At 40.9% G+C, this 17,377-nt stretch overlaps 1 protein-coding gene across 12 annotated transcripts in view; it reads right to left on the bottom strand.

Moving 5' to 3' along the window:
• The window catches only part of LOC138765124 (tyrosine-protein phosphatase non-receptor type 22-like), a 104,441-nt gene that overhangs the window by 77,067 nt on the left and 9,997 nt on the right, over nucleotides 1–17,377 (bottom strand). For 11 of the 12 annotated variants that reach the window (XR_011358488.1, XM_069941903.1, XM_069941900.1 and 8 more), the window contains exons 2-5: nucleotides 11,149–11,257; nucleotides 6,598–6,674; nucleotides 3,071–3,166; nucleotides 1,228–1,266 (exon numbers count right to left, since the gene is read on the bottom strand). Coding sequence is in view for 11 of the 12 variants with exons in the window: in XM_069941903.1 (XP_069798004.1) it covers nucleotides 1,228–1,266; nucleotides 3,071–3,166; nucleotides 6,598–6,674; nucleotides 11,149–11,257 (321 nt within the window). In the remaining variant the exon portion in view is untranslated. Of the gene's footprint in view, nucleotides 1–1,227; nucleotides 1,267–3,070; nucleotides 3,180–6,597; nucleotides 6,675–11,148; nucleotides 11,258–17,377 lie in introns of those variants that run through there. The other variant, XM_069941905.1, reaches the window with a different exon arrangement.

The following is a 17,377-nucleotide window of genomic DNA, read 5'->3' as shown; positions in this document are numbered from 1 at the left end:
TGACTTTCTCCAACACAATTGTGTATTGCCCTCAACCCCAGCATCTGCAGACTTTGGTGTTTAACTTCCAATAATGTAGTGAGCAAAATTGCAGGATACTCCAAGTGTGGCCTAATAAGTTTCAACACAATCTCCCAACTTTATATACTGTGCCCAATTTCTATGACAAAATAAATAAAACAATGCCATTGGATATAGGTGGAGAAATGGCAGCTTAATCTGGACAAGTTGTGGTGTTGCAATTTGAGAAGTGAAAGGCAAGGGAATTGTATACAATTAATGGCAGGATTCTTAAAAACATTGATGTGCAGAGGGATCTGGGAGTCCATGCCCACAACTCCTTGAAGGTGACCATACAAGCAAAGAAGGCATTGTGGTAATAACTGTATGTACTGGCCTGGACCGCCCCTTCCTTCCCTCTGACCCCTCCTAGGAGATTCCCTAATAAAGGTCCTGACCCAAGACCTTGACCCCAGATCACTTCCTGCTCAGATCCAGGTCAGATGCTGTCTGAGCCCCAGCTAACACCCAAGCTAATAAAAGCCTTTTGATTCCGATCTACTGCCTCATGGAGCCAATTGAAGGCACATGGTATACTTGCCTTCGTTGGGTGGGGCATGGAATACAAATTTTTAAAAAGTCATGAGGCAGCTATGCAAAATTTTAGTCAGATCAATGCTTGAAATTCTGGTTGCCACATCACCCAAAGGATCGTGGGGGGTTTAGGAGGGGTACCAGGATGTTGTCTGATTTGGTGGGTAGAAATGGAGGAGAAGTTGGACAAAGAGATTAAGAGGGGTGGAAACAGAGAGGTGGGTCACTTTCTCTGGAGAGTAAGAAACCTGATAAAAGTTTATAAAATAACTTCAGGGGCACTGGTAAGATGGACAGTCAGAATTTTTTCTGCATAAAGAAAATGTGCTTAAGGTGAGGGAGGGGGAGGAAGTTTAAAGGAAATACGAGGGGGAATTTAAAAAAAAAAGAGAATGTCTAGAACAGAATGCCAGGAGTAGTGGTGGAATCAGAATCAATAATACATTTAAGAGGCTTCTGGACAGACATATGAATATGAAGGGGATGGAGAGATATCAAGAGCAGTTTTCATATGCTTTGGACATGTTCAGATCAGATAGATGAGCTAAAGGGCCTGTTCCTAAACTGTTCTATGTATTAATTCTTCAAATGATTGAAAGAGTAGCATTTTGATAAAAGCAAATGTATACTTACCCGTCCCATCTCGAACTCCCGACAAGCCATAACAACTACCTGAGAAAAAGGAATGAAAATATGTTGGGGAAATGGTTTCTAATATTTATTCATGCAGCAACTTCTCCTTGTGTGCAGAAATAATTCATGTTCACATAGGATCCCTCTAATGGGCTGAAACATCCAAGGGGGTCTTCATAAGTTGTATCTTTCAAGAGCGTCGTGTTCGTTTCAACTACATTCTCACCTAGGAGAAATATTTTGGGAAGCAGTGGATTTGAGAAAGCCTCTGGTTAAGGAGGACGTTCTGGAAAATCATCATGACTATTCAGCCCTATTTAGTGGAAAGAAAATGATAACTGGTGTGGGAAAACAACTAAAAACAGAACTCAGCAGGTCAGGCATCAGCTGTGAAAAGAGAAACAGAGTTAAAGTTTCAGATCAAAGACTTTTAAAATCAGAAGTAATCTTCAACCCGACAAGGCAACTCTTTCCGCAGATGAACAGCTGAGAGCTTTGGATGATATAATTGGATTAAAAATCCCTTTATCATTGTGTAAACCTCTTGGTTACTGCATCGGGCGAATAATCATAACTCAACGATGAGTTGGAAAAGGGTTAAATAAGAAGATGCGTTTAGATATTTAATCATAAATCAAAAGGTAGTAGTCCAAATATGGAATGGCAAGAATTTCTCTACTCACATTTAAATTTTTTTTTTTGCCAATCACTTTAAATCAGTGTCTTCTAATTCTTGACCCTTCTGCCAGTGAGAGCAGTTAAGCTTTGCGCATCTAGTCAGGACCTTTCCTGATTTTGCAACCTTTTAATTCTCATAGTATTTCCTATTCAGAGGTGAGCCAACCATTCTTCTCTCGATAATCCTTGCAAGTGAACTTTCCGCAGCCTTGCTCAAGTGCTGTGCCCAGAAGCAGATAACGCTTCAATCCAGGCCAACAAATGCTTCAATGCAATTTCCTATCTTTTGCACTCTATAGTGCTACTTAGAAAGTCTAGGTTTGTGTCAGCTTCAACAATTTTCTCACCCAATTATTTATTCAAAAAACAATAACATTTGGAAATGATCCATGGGCTACTGAGAAAGTTTGGACATTGTGCACTTGATACAAGAGGGCTGACTTCATAAACTGTCCACAAATCTTAAAAAGTGATTATGGAGGTTTCACATGGTCCTGCAGGAGTACAGTGACGCACTGTGATTAAGCCAATATCAGAATCCTACATTATGAAGGTTCTCATTTGGCCATTACACCAGCTCTTTGTAAATGCCCTGTGTTTAGTTCTCTTTCCTCTTATTTGGATTCCTATAGAACATTGAGACTGTTGGTGACCCAGTTTTCCAGAAAATGTAAATTTAAAGCACACCATGGCATTTTGGGAATTTGAATTTGGTTCTTTAATTCTGATGATCCTTGGAATTATTAAAAAGTTTGTTGAACCATCATAAAACCAAAATTGGCTTCCCAATATTCTTTCAGGAAGGGTTGGAGCCAATCTGGTCAAAATGAGATTCCCATCCCAAGCCTCTAATATTTATTAATGTAGCTCTTCCAACTAGTCAATTTAATTGAATTAAAACGAAGTAAGGAAATTTCCAGGGAATTAATTTAATTTAAAAATAAATTAAACATTGTAAGCTATAAGGCAATTACCAATAACATTCAAAACTGATGGCAGATCAAATATCAGCTCCACATGCTATATGACCTATTGACAACTTTCAGCATTTAGTTTTTATTTTAGATTTCCTTATTCACAACACCTCGCTTTAGTTGAGAATTGTTCAGCAAGGATATTTTACTTGGTTCAACTGGTCTATGGTTTGATAGAATAGAAAACTTACCACAACGGTATACTCCCACAGCATTCTCCAGAAGTCCACCACTGTGTGCGGCAAAGGGCCTTGTGTTGCTATATACGCTTGTGGTCCATACACACCCTTAGAAAGAAAACTATTAATAAATGATAGCCTTCAGAAATTGATCATTGCAAAATAAGGTCTAACCTGTAAACTCAAATCAGATTTTAAAAATAATGTTTTTTTTAAAAAAAAGTTGTATTTGGATAGTTAATGATTGTTATATTTCAAAAATGCTGTTTAGTAGATACAATTCTTGCCTCTGACGTGATTGTCAACTGCAGTGGCCTTCTAGACTCCTACTTGGAGTCTGCAACAAACCTCACTGTTATGATGAGGGGGGAGGCACAGTTGGCGTAACGGTTTGCGCAATGCCTTTACAGTGCCAGCAATTGGGAACAGGGTTCGAATCCTGCACTGTCTGTAAAGAGTTTGTGTGTTCTCCCTGTGTCTGCGTGGGTTTTTCCCCAGGGTCTCTAGTATAATCCCACCATTAGAAACGTACAGGGGGCGTAGGTTAATTGGGTGTAAATTAGGCAGCAGGAATGGTGGGCCAAAATGACCTGTTATTGTCTAAATATAAAAAAAATGTAAATTAAAAACATTAAAAATTTGCATTATTAGACACAATTGCATTTGTTTGATTTATTAAAATGGCACCTCCAGAAACTTTTCCTTTGAATATTTGATCAACGTTTTTCTCCATTTCCATGTTCATTCCCTCACATATGGCATATTCCCATTTTAATAACTCAGTAATAATGAATTCAATCCATCATTCTTTATATTGAGATCACCATTTCCTTAATATTTTGCCATGATTCACATAATTTCTCGAGTTTATTTTCCATATCTGGTCCTAACAATACTATTACAATTTACAATTTTTAATGATACAACACGGTAGAAGCCAATTCCATCCACTGAGACACGCGCCACCCAATTAACCTACCAACTATGTACGATTTTGCAAAGTGGGAGGAAATCGGAACGCTTGGAGAAAACCCACGCAGGTCATGGGGAGAATGTACAAAATGCTTACAGTCATGGCCAGATTCGAACCCAGGATGTTGGCATTCATCACATTTTACACAAAATAAGGAAAACATTTAACCTGCTCCCTTTTTATTTTGTCTTTTTGCCAGTTTATTTTATTTAGTTGAGATCTTCCTCAATTCTAATATGATTTTTCCTAAATTCTATTTTCATATTTTAATGTTACTCTTTTCTAAGATTTGGCCCATCTATCACTTCTCATCTTCCCTCACAGATCATATGGATTTTCTCTCCAACTTTTCCCCCATTCTTTCTTCTGCCAATACATTGGGACAAATATTTCCCAACAGCCGAGCAAATTCTTCCATCTGTTTCATTTCAACATCAACACTTCTGATTCTACCCATTTCTTCCATTTATTTCCTTTCAAAGGTGTGTTTTTTTTTGCCTGCCATATTGTAAAGGCGAAAGGCTTTTCATCCTTTAGAACTCTGAAGCCATTCAAGTAATTCCATCCTCCGGTTCTATCCCCAGAACAAAATGATTATTTTTCTCTTCAACTATATATCCAATTTAAAAAAATATATGATCACCAAATCTGCCATCATTTCAGGCAAAGAACTGCAGATCATAACTCAGCATCAAAGACATGCATCCTCGTAAGGATGACACAAAGGTTTAATGGGCTGCATTGCAACATAAAAGGTTGGTGCTGTGGCTTCACTGATCCAGAAAGTGAAATCGATTATCAGCTACTGTCTGTACAGAAGTTGCACATATTATTCATGAATGTACAGATTTCCTCCAAGTTCTTTGTAAACCCGCCCCACAACCCAATAAACCATGTGGGTAGGTAAATTAAATGGTCAAATGGTTCCTTATTGTGGATTATGGCAAAAAAATTAAAAAGTACTAACATATATGAGAGAGAAAAATCGTGCGGAGGGGTACAGGGAAATGGGGATGGGGACATGGGAATTATTTGCCTGGAAACCAGCTTGGATCCAATGGCCCAAAACACAAATGTGCTGGAGAAACTCAGCAGGTCACCAAGCATCCGTAGGAAGTAAAGGGTACTAATGTCGAGCCTTTCATCAGGAATAAGACAAATAAACAGGCTGACGGCTGAATAAAAAGTTGGGAGGAGGAGAGAAGGGAGGAAGTGGAAGTAGGAAGAGGACGGGCAAACAACTAAGAGGTAATAGGTAGATGTAGGTGGGATAGTAGAAGGAAAAAAAAGGTTGAGAAGTGTTGGAGGGATTAAAAACTGAGTGATAGGAACAGAGGTCTATAAGGAGACAGGTTTCTGATTGCAGAATGAGGGGAGGTGGGGAACTGGAGGAAAGGAGACAGAGGGACAGGGAGAGTGGGCGAGAGAGCAAGCAGAAACTGAAGAAGTAGATCTAAATACCGCCTGGTTGTTCCTCCACTTTGCGGGTGGCCTCAGTTTGGCTGTACACAAGGCCATGGACGGACAGGTCAGCGTGGAAACAGTGTGTGGAATTAAAAGGGTTGGCCACTGGATGAGCCATGCTGTTGCAGTGGACAGAGCGAAGGTGCTCAATGATCTCCCCGATATACAGGAGGCCACATCAAGAGCACCGAACACTGTAAATGACCCCTCCAGATTTACACATGAAGTGCTGTCTCTCTGGCACAGCTTTCTCAACAGGGGCACAGAATCTTTAAGTAAAAGCCTAGTTTTCTTTCACCTCATGTAACATAAATATTTTTAAAGCTTTTTTTTAATGCAGTCAGTAGGAGAGAAGTACAGAAGAACCAAAACTTGACTGCTTCACTAGGAAAGGGGCCCATAAACGCGCAGAGTCCCGGGGGTGGGGGGGAGGAGGGGGTGTGGAAATAGCGAAAAGGTTGAGAATGGCTTCTCTAGCACACTTGTGTATTGTGTATTGTGCTTTTTCCAGCATCTGATGATTTTGTGTTTGATCCCATTTGGTCCATTGAGCTGAATGATCTTTTCTGGCTAAAGGCAAATGGTAAAGGTTCCATTATTGTCATGTAATACTACATTTAGAATGTAAAATACATGAAATTCTTTGTCTACCTTTAGGAAGAATGAGAGTCACCACTTTGTCAAGCACCCCTCACAGAAATAAGGCCCCAGCAAGGAACAAACTCACAACCCTTGGTTTACAAGGCCAGTGCTCTAACCACCAAGTTACCAGAGCCTCCATTATAAAGGTATTAGAAATTACCAATAGTACTCTTAGTAATCAACTTAATCTCATGTCTGTAATTATCAGTCATTCTGTAATTGGAAACAGTTTCTTTTGATGCATTCCATCAAAGATTTTGGCCAAGATTTGAAAGAACCACTGTTTCCCCAATTAAAGGGAATCCATTCCAGTTTCACAGTTCTACTATCTGCACCCATCAGGGAGAAAACTTTTACCCCCTTACAGGATGAAGGTGCAGTGGCTTTGATCAAAAGTTACTTCAACTATAATGTGCTGGCCTCTTTTTTGGGGTGAAGTTTCCATTTAGAAAGTGCATACCTTGATAAAACTTGCATTGATGTAATCAGAATCACTGTCGGAAATGATCAGTGACAGCTGTACTCGACTGTGATCAACTGAAAACAGGATGCAAATATTAAAAAACATTCACACATGCATTTTCCATTTCCTCATTTTGCCCATCTCAATAGAAGGAGCAGCGCGACTTAACCCAATGGCTACTTCAGTTACGATTGAATTGGCAATTTCAGCATAAAAATTAACGAACTCTCGGACCAGATTCACTTGAAAACAACAACAAAGGACAATTTAAAGGTGCAGAACCTATTATTTTTTCCAAGCAAAAACTGACGCTGAAATAGAGAAGGCTCAGATGAAAGGTTGAGCCACCCCCCCACCTCCCAACATGTGTACGGCTTATGACCTGCTGACTTCCTCCAGCAGATTGTTTATTTGCTCCAGATTCCAGCATCCTGTACATCTCCAATGAGAAGATGGTTCCATGGAGTCTAAAGAGGTAGGTCAGGATAGGACTGAAGTGCAATCTTCCCCCATGACGCTTTGTACAACTGATGGCTGCCAAAGACAGATAAATTCAAAAGGCAATAAAAGCTAAAGCCCATCTAATTCATCTTCTGCCACCCTGGGATTTGTGTGAAACATTAATGGAGTAGTTGGAGCAGCAATCATTCTCAACAATTAGTATGTAACAGAGCCAGTGGAAATGATGAAGGAAACAATATTGGTCAAAACTTGAGGGAATTAAAAGTAATCTGCTCCTCTCAGGTGAGAGGCACTTGCTGCACGATACATCCTTGTGGACAGAATGGAGCTGTTCTGTCACAGGAAGGCACCTGGCATTTGATTTCCTCAAGGAAGAGACTACCTAATTGAATCCAGTAGACCTTTTAATTTAGTGTACTGCCAATATCCTCTTTGTCCTCTGCACCCTTCCATTCTACTTAAAACATATTTCATTCCTAAGAATACCAAGTCCAAACATTAACATTAATTCGGTTTCCCTCTCTACATACACTATCCGACCTTCTGCATATATCCAGTATTATTTTGTTTGAAGCAGCCTTTCTCAGTCAGCATTATCTAGACCCTTTAGAAATCTTAAACATTAATGATATTACACAAAAACCACCAGTATCCAGAATTCAGGCAACCAGTAGCTTCAAGCAACTGGCAAAAAAAAATCAAGAAAAATAAAGAAGTAAAATATGAAAGTTTAAAATGGTAAAAGTAACACATAAACCTTTGATGAAGATGGGAGCAAATATTCAGCCAGCGGAGGGCCTAGGTCATGCTTTGCTCGTAGCAGCTGATTGGATTCAGTTGTGTTAAACAGCAGTGGCGTCGCCCAGTACCAAGGGTTGGTTGATGCCGCTCGCCATTAGGGTGACTCTTTTAAAGTATCTCCTTATCCCTGCTTAGTAAGAGTCACCCTAGTCAGAGGCTTTAGCCGTAAACATGTGAGGGGGATGGGGGGTTAATTATCTATAATGTTATTGTTTGTGAAAGGGGGTGGGGGGGGGGAAGAACCTGCAGATGCAGTAAAATGTTTTCAAGGAATGTGATTGAAAATAAAGTATAATATTCATGCAAGTGTCTTTTAAACTGTTTATTCTTAATGCAGGTATATTAGTTCGGCATTGTAAGAGTGAGTTCAAGCAACCGGAAAATACCCTTATCCGGCATCTACCAATCCCTATCAGTGCTGGATGCTAGGGGTTTTACTAGATTATTTTCCCCAGTGGAAACATGGGCAAGTTACATGATCATCTCTCTTCATAATCCAGCCCTCCTTTATTTAGCTCACTCTTTTCAGAATCCTTTTAATAGCTACATTTTCTCCCCCCCCCCCCCCCAATGCAATAACTGGAACTCTACATTAATACATTTTCATCAATAATGGGTGAAAGGGCAAAAGTTTAAGGGGAACATAAGGGGGAACTTCTTCACACAGAGTGGAGGGAGAGTGGAATGAGCTGCCAGCCAAAGTGGTGAATGCGGGCTCATTATTAACATTTAAGAAGAATTTGAACAGGTACATGGATGGGAGGGGTATGGAGGGCTAGGGACTGGGTGCCGGTGAGTGGGACTAGGCTGAAAAATAGTTAGGCACAGACTAGAAGGGCCTGTTTCTGTGCTATAATGTTCTAATGTCTAAAGTGTGCACATGAAAAGTGTAGGCTCTAAATTATAGAAATACATTTACTTGTGTGCTATTTAGCACGGTCAACCAGTTTACATCAGATGCAAGGATCGACAATGAGATAGACAACAGACTCGCCAAGGCAAATAGCGCCTTTGGAAGACTACACAAAAGAGTCTGGAAAAACAACCAACTGAAAAACCTCACAAAGATAAGCGTATACAGAGCCGTTGTCATACCCACACTCCTGTTCGGCTCCGAATCATGGGTCCTCTACCGGCATCACCTACGGCTCCTAGAACGCTTCCACCAGCGTTGTCTCCGCTCCATCCTCAACATCCATTGGAGCGCTTTCATCCCTAACGTCGAAGTACTCGAGATGGCAGAGGTCGACAGCATCGAGTCCACGCTGCTGAAGATCCAGCTGCGCTGGATGGGTCACGTCTCCAGAATGGAGGACCATCGCCTTCCCAAGATCGTGTTATATGGCGAGCTCTCCACTGGCCACCGTGACAGAGGTGCACCAAAGAAAAGGTACAAGGACTGCCTAAAGAAATCTTTTGGTGCCTGCCACATTGACCACCGCCAGTGGGCTGATAACGCCTCAAACTGTGCATCTTGGCGCCTCACAGTTTGTCGGGCAGCAACCTCCTTTGAAGAAGACCGCAGAGCCCACCTCACTGACAAAAGGCAAAGGAGGAAAAACCCAACACCCAACCCCAACCAACCAATTTTCCCCTGCAACCGTGTCTGCCTGTCCCGCATCGGACTTGTCAGCCACAAACGAGCCTGCAGCTGACGTGGACTTTTTAACCCCCTCCATAAATCTTCGTCCGCGAAGCAAAGCCAAAGATTTAGTCAGTTATTTTATTCACAGATTTCAAATTGAAGATATTTATTTTAGGGAACTTTCAAAAATGATAACATTTATTGCAGGAATGGAACCAACCATTATGGCAGAAAGGCCACAAAAACAAAAAAAAAACCTCAGCAGTTTCAGTTTAAATTCGGATACTTTCCTGATGATGTATTTATTCACATCTATATTCAAATCCAGGATGTTATGGGAGGGGCAGAAGAGATAGCAGTAAATCTGTAGAGTTCAAACAATACTCCACAAATTTTTACAGCATTCAAGTTCATTCTAAATTTGAAATGCTTCATTGATATTAGGTCTGCAAATGGAAATCTCATTTGCTCTGGACTGCGTGCAGATCAGTGGGCTGCACAAAAAAATGGATTGGCACAGTCTAGAAGGGCCGAAAGGGCGTGTTTCTGTGCTGTAATGCTCTATCGTTCCTATGAGAGCATTCCCAAAAGAATCACAGAGCATCATATTTATAGGATTCTGCCATCAGCTCGGTCTTTCTTAATTTATTCACTCATTGCCATTTCAATCCAGCTGATATCAAAAATAATTCTCTGCTTCTTACACATAATTGGGACCATTCTTTGGGATTTACATCCCCCAGATTGTTCTAGTTTTTGCACGAGATTGCCAGAGGCCTGTCTGCAGTTGGTACCGTCGGTACCCAGGAGTTCATGGGGGATACAATTACAGGAGATTCCTGAGAGCACACACATTTACAGGACATCCTCAGAAGTAGATCAGTGCTTACAAGATGTTCTTGGGCAAGCATTACCAAATACTGAGGGAGGTGAAAGAGTAGTGCTAGATTTAGTAATAATTTATAGGAATTCCCTGGAAGTCTAACACAGCTTGCAAGTGGCCCCCAAGGAGTGTGGCATGCTTGACTTTGACTCTTGGATCTATTTGAAAATTGGCAGCCAAAGTAGGTTTAATTTTAGGCATTAGCCCAATGATACAGAAAAGTTGCAATTAAAGGGAGACAACACGAATAAGGCATCTGGTGATTGACTGATAGCTTTCCGCTGAAATCTCCAGCAAGCCACTGAATTGTATTAAAACCTCTACAAATAATGACAACAGCTTCACCCCATGAATCACAACTGCTGAAGCAGGTACCTGAACTCACTATCATGTTGTCAAGGATAATTAGGAATGGGCAATGAGTGGTGGCCTTGTCAGTGATGCCCTCATTGTAAACGAAAAGAAGATTGCTGGTGCACTTTCATTCTTTCATTTTATTTGGCTGAAAGTAATTAAATCTCTCTAAACTTGTAGAAAAATAATTCAATCAGAATGAAGTCTCCGGCAGTAAAGGGTGCATTAAATAAATGGTATTTCACATCACAGCAAAAGACTTCAAATTTACTTTTCCTTTTGTCATTAGACATCCAACTACAACCAGTAAATTCAATAAGTTACTAATTTATAATTCTAGAAAGTCTGTTTTTAATGATTCCCGAACAAGAAAGAATTGAACGGAAGTTCAATGGGTTTGTGCAAGGGTATTAAGGGCCGATAAAAGGAATTCAGAAATCAGAGACCGAAAACTTTGACTTACAGGGTAAAATGTCTTTGTAGCGATTCTTCTTGGCATTCTCTTGCTTCTCTGCATGACCTGACAGGTAGGTTTTGTCATGCTTGTTTTTCACCGATTGTCGTTTCAGTCTCTGCAGGAGTATGGGACAGGGCAAAAATCAGTTTCATGAATTGTTGTAACAAACCCTTCCTCGTGGCAATGCTAATCTTACATTCTAGTCTCTCTAATTTGTAAAAGGAAACCTTTGCCATCTCCCAACATTTTGTACTCAAGCATGGCTATTGAAAAATGATTGACACCAACTTAACTGGTTTGCGGAGGATCGATATAACATCAGAAATGCTGGCAAAAAAAAAAATCTATTCAACGTGCGTATGTAAGCAAATAAAGAAATGCAAACAAACTGACTGTGCAATACAGAGAGAAGAAAAATAATAAAGAGCAGAAGTAAGTGTCCTTAAATGAGTCCCTGACTGAGTTTGTTGTTGAGGGGTCTGATGGTGGAGGGGGAGCAGCTATTCCTGAACCTGGTGGGGTGAGTCTTGTGGCACAGATACCTCTTTCCTGATGGCAGCAGCAAGAACAGGGCATGTGCTGGGTAGTGTGTATCCTTAGTGATTGCTGCTCCTTTCTGATGGTAGCATTCCCTGTGGGTGTTCTTAATGGTGGGGGGAGGTTTTGACTGTGATGTCCTTGGCTGTGTAATCTACCTTTTGTAGGGCTTTACACTCAGAGGTATTGGTGTCTCCAGACCATGAAGAAGCTGGTCAACACTCTTTCCACCACATATCTATAGATATTTGCCAGGGTTTCCTATGTCACACCAAACCTCAACAATCATCTGAGGAAGTAGAGGTGCTCACATGCTTTCTTCATGATGCCATTGGTGTGTTGGGTCCAGGAAATGTCATCTGAGATAGTGACTCCCAGGAACTTAAATTTTCTCTTCCTCTCCACTTCTGATCCCCCAATGATCACTGGATCATACATCTTTAGTTTTCCCTTCTTGAAGTCAACAATCCGTTCCTTGGTTTTGGTGACATTGAGTGCGAGGTTGTTGCTGGTGCACCGTTCAGCCACATTTTCAATCTTCCTCCTGTATCCCAACTCACTACCCCCTTTTTGTAAAAAAAATACAACCCACTACCGTGGCATCGTCAGCGAATTTGTGGATGGTTACACCAATTCACATCCACATGCTTTCATGTTCACATGCCTGTCTAAGTACTTTTTAAACATAGTGACTTTATTGGATTCCAGGGCTTCCTCTTGCAACACACTCAAGATGTCAACCAATCTATAAAACAAAACCTCCATTTCAGCTCCCCTTTTAAACTCCATCTCCTCCCTTTGTTTTTGATGCCACTCGTTATGGGATGAAGATTCTGACAATCTTCATCTAAGTCTCTTGTAAATTTTATATACCTCTATCAGGTTACCTGCCAGCCCCCAGGGGCGACAAACCGAGCCTCTGCAATCTCTCCCCATGAGTGAAGTTCTCTAACTTGGGCAACATGCTGACGAATGACTCTGCACTCTTTCTAGTGTACTCATACCTCTCCTATTGTGTGGTAAGGAGAACTGCACACAATACTCCCAAGTGCTACCTTACAAATGTTTTGCAAAGTTGCAACTTCGTGGATTTGTAGAATCCTCTGCCACATGCAGCTGTGGAGGCTTGATCATTGGGTGGGTGGGGGGGGGGGGTAGTTTAAGGAGGAGATTGATAGGATATCAAGGGACATGGCGGGGGGGGGGGGAGGCGGAGAGAAAGCCTGAATTTGAAACTAGTTGTGCTCAGGGTGGAGTTACATACTTGATGGGCTGAAGGGCCTACTTCTATTCCTTTATCTTGGAAACGTAATGACTAAACTCTATATCCCATGCAGCAACCTTTATATCCATCTTATGTATTTATTATCTTTTTTTAAAAAATGTAATTGAGTTTATATATTCTTACCCCATTTAATCTGTTGCTAGTCCATTCTTTAACAACCTTTAATAATCCCAGTTCACCAAAGAGCTAGTATGTATATCAAATGAGCTACCAGAGCATATAATAGAGGTAGGTACAATTACAACATTTAAATGGCATTTGGACAGATTTGGATCGGAGGTGGTGAGAGGGATATGGGCAAAGGACTGGCAAATGGTGTGATCTCAAATGGAGAAATTAGGCATCCCTCACAATACTCAATCAACCAGCTAATGAGAACATTTTCACATGTTTAGTCATTATTTTAATAGCGACTTCTGCATTGCAACAACCTTATTCTGAAGTTGCAATTTATCCCTTTAGACTCCGGCCATTCATAATTTATACTCTGGTCTGGGTCCATGGGTAAACTACAGTATGAACACCAGTATAAACCAGCTGGTGGTTGGGTATAAAACCAGTCCTGGAAACTGGGACACAGAGTATATACGTTTGTTGGACACAAAGTCCAAAGGGTTAATACCCAAGGTAGTTTCTCATTTACTAGTGGAAATAATTTATCATTACCCATTCCAGTGCAAACCCTCCTTTACCCACTCATCCATAACCATCTCCTTCAAATTTGGACATGACTCATCCTAGGTACATTTTAATGATTCTACATTCACATCTTTTCCTGAGGAGGTGGCCAAATAATTCAGCCCTCGCTAATAAGTGCATCTAAATGGGTTAAGCAGTTTCTCTCCAACTCTTTCTTGGATCCGCTATTGTGTTTGTTATTTGCAACCATAGCCCTGCTTGAGGGTCTAAATTAAGTCATGTTTCCACCATATCTTCTTCCAGAGAAAAAGAGTATTCATCTGGATCTAATCTATATTGGTGTTTCTCCTCCACACCATGCTCTGCCCACCTGACTCAAATGCATGTTTCACTTCCTCTTTAAATGAATCAGTCCTAATTCACCTCGTCTACTTCATGTGGTAGCAAGTTCCACATTCTTACCATCTTTTCCATCGCAAAGTTTCTCCTGAACTGTTTATTAGAGTTATTAGTGGAAACCTTAAATTTATGGCCTGTTTTATGACCACTGTTTATTGTGACAATAAGTCTGTTTCCTGGCAAAGTTTCCATTATTCATCCATTTCAGTCCTCCAGTCTTGAGCCCATCAATGTCGCCCACTTATTTTCAGGTGATACAATTTAGAACTTCTCACAAACTCTCCTCCCAAACTATTCACTGTTATCAGAAAGGATGGGTCCTTGGGCAACTGTGTCATTCCCCCCCCCCCCCCCCACCACCTCAACTGTTCTTTATTTCTTACAAGTTCAATCGGTGTTAATCACTGACATTTATTGTTGTTCCCAATGAAGCCCTGGTCTTAATCAGCAACAATAACAATCATCAAGGACCTACACCACCCAGCACAGTCTGTTCTCACTGCTGCCATCAGGAAAGAGGTATCAGTGGCACAGGTTCAGGAACAGCTGCTCCCCCCCACCATCGGACTCAATTAGGGACTTATTTAAAGGCTCTTACTTTTGCACTTTATTTTTTTCCTCTCGGTCTCCGTATTGCATGGTTTGTTTACATGTGTACATTGAGTCCTTTTTTGCACTGCCATTTAGTGGTAATTCTGCCTGACCCACAGGAAAACAAATCTCAGGGTTCTATGTGATGTCATGCATATACTCAGACAATAAAGTGGAAATCAGTCAAGAGGCCCAGATACATCAGAACAATAATGTGACACGGGTGGGCTTTTATGGTAATCAGTGGACTTAAAGTTACTGATATTGAAATTTTGCTTTTTTCTTGCTTAAACGTGAAGTTATGAATTTACATTTTCAGCTACCCAGTAGATTCTGATACAATTGGATCAATGGCTCTAGAAACTAGTCCTCATGAATTGACCTCTTTAGGAGGCTTTTGGTTACCCATCAGGATTCCTGTCAGTTTTCACATCTATGACTTTTTATAAAAATTCAATCTTCATTTAGTATCTCCATGAAATCAAAGCCTTTAATGCACTTCTTGCTTTCAAGCTATGCATTTATCTGTAACCATTTTGTTTCACTGTTGATATTGAAACCTCTTTTACGGAGTTAATCTTCTCCCATTAGTTCCCATTCTCTGGTTTACTATTTCTCTCTAACAAGTTTGTTACAATCCAAAGGTGTTACCTCCAGTTATTTACAAACTCAGCAAGGTGGGACAGAATTACACAAGATGTACACCACACAAAAATATACTAATCAGCTCCATGCAATCTCTTTTCAGACTATGCTGTCAAACAAAAGTATCGGCATTCTTCAGCATAACCTGGGCATTGTCACGGAGAGATACACCAGAGAAACAGTTCCTTTGGCTCACTGTGATCACATAGTCTCCGTAATTTTCAAGGCACACAAACCCAACCTTCTCCAAAATTCTCCCCTCCCTTCCTCAAAATATTACTATTCACAACATAATAGGACACATTGTAGAAGCCAATTAATCTCCCAACCCTCACGTGTTCAAGTCTATCATAAGCTCTGCCTCTGTTATTAGCCCTTTTTAAAAATAAATTTAGACATACAGCACTATAACAGCTTCTTCCAGCCCATGAGCCCCGACCATCCAATTACACCCCCCTGTACATTTTGAAGGGTGGGAGGAAACCAGAGCACTCAGAAGAAATCCAGGCAGACACAGGGAGCACGTACAAGCTCCTTTCACACAGCACTGGATTGAAACCCAGGTCACCGATGGTATAACAGCATTGCACTAACTGTTAAGGCAACCACGCCGCCCTTTATGGATTTATACTTGTATTTTGAACCTTATTGTCTTTTGTTGAGCCTTCTGTGGTTTAAGGGTAAAGATCTGGTAGGGCTAGGGGTGGCAGAGGGAAACTATTTTGCCAAGCGAGGAAATAACATTACGCTACAGATTTCACAAAGGGTGAGTGGTGGGCATTATTTGGCTAAACATATTGTTAATCCAATTAATTGGTCTCTATCTTGTTCTGTGATGTACAATCCGGAACTTTTGCCCCTCTATTGTGCAACCCAATTTATTTTATTAAAGTCTTTTCCGCCCCAGTCTCAACTGGCCAGACTTGAACACAAAGTCATCCACTTGCAATACTAAACACTTCTATCTACATAGATGTTAGATCAGCCACTGAGCATCATTCGGATTCTCTGTCCTTTTAGATTTGCAACAGCTGCGAGGTTCGATGTCTCACATTTCCAGTATTTTTTTTCTTCTTTCCATCAGTCACCTCCCTCTATTTACAGGCAATCAGCTAGAATTATTAACCAGGGTCATCAGCCTGCAGTGAACTGGGATTCACTGGTAGGGTGTTGTGCTAATGGCTAGCCCCACCCCCATCCGCCCACACAAAACCTGGTCTCCCGCCTAAACCCAAAACCCTTCTGAAGACTACTATTGAACCCTGCCCTTAATTTATAAGCTCATAAAAGCATTTGTTCTCCCTCTCATCATGAGAGTTTTTATTCATGCTACACAGCCCTTGATCGAGACGATCTGGTTGTCCACCCTTTGTTCTCGCTCCTCCCGCTGTTCTCAATAACAATTACACTCGTCCCCTCTGGATAGTCACTGACCTGAAACAATAACTCGGTACCTCTCTCCATAGATGCTGTCCAACCTAATGACTCAACATTTTTTCCCTTTCACCCCCCCCCCCCCCCCCCCGCCCCGCCTCACATACCACCTTCAGTGAACCCTTACTGAAAACAGAGCATTTATGGCACAAGATTTTTATTTTGGCTCAAAATCTACAACAAGTTATAATTTGTTTGTTCAACATCCTTTGGCATTAGAAAAATTGCAACAACTTACTGTAGACAGTGTCTTTAATATTGTAAAATAACCTACATTGGACAACAAGCAAAATGGTGTGTGGTGCAGTTATCAGAACCATACTTTAGTGAAAGAGGTCAGTAACTGGATTACACAGGTGGTGAGGCATGGAGGTTTTAGGGATGGGTTTCTGGAGCATTGATAGTTTAAAAAAAGGGGTGATAACAATTCGAGGTACAAAGAGGCAGTGAGGAGAGGTGAAGAGATATCAGGGGTTTGAAATTGCCGACAAGTGCAATTGAGTAATTCGCAAAGAAGCCCGGTGTTGAAGGGAAACATGTTGTGAGTCAGAGCTACGAGAAATCACTTTTGGAAGTTTTTGGTCTTGGAAGGAGGGAACTGAAGTAAAGGCTGGAAATAACACAGTAAAACCCCTGGTATCCAATTAGAGGAACAAAATAAAAATTAAACTAAATAAGAATAAAGTAACAATTAAAAATATGCCA

The sequence above is a fragment of the Narcine bancroftii genome, chromosome 5 (genome assembly GCF_036971445.1).
Source record: "Narcine bancroftii isolate sNarBan1 chromosome 5, sNarBan1.hap1, whole genome shotgun sequence".
Lineage (NCBI taxonomy): Eukaryota > Metazoa > Chordata > Chondrichthyes > Torpediniformes > Narcinidae > Narcine > Narcine bancroftii.
This window is presented reverse-complemented; position numbering and strand designations above follow the sequence as displayed.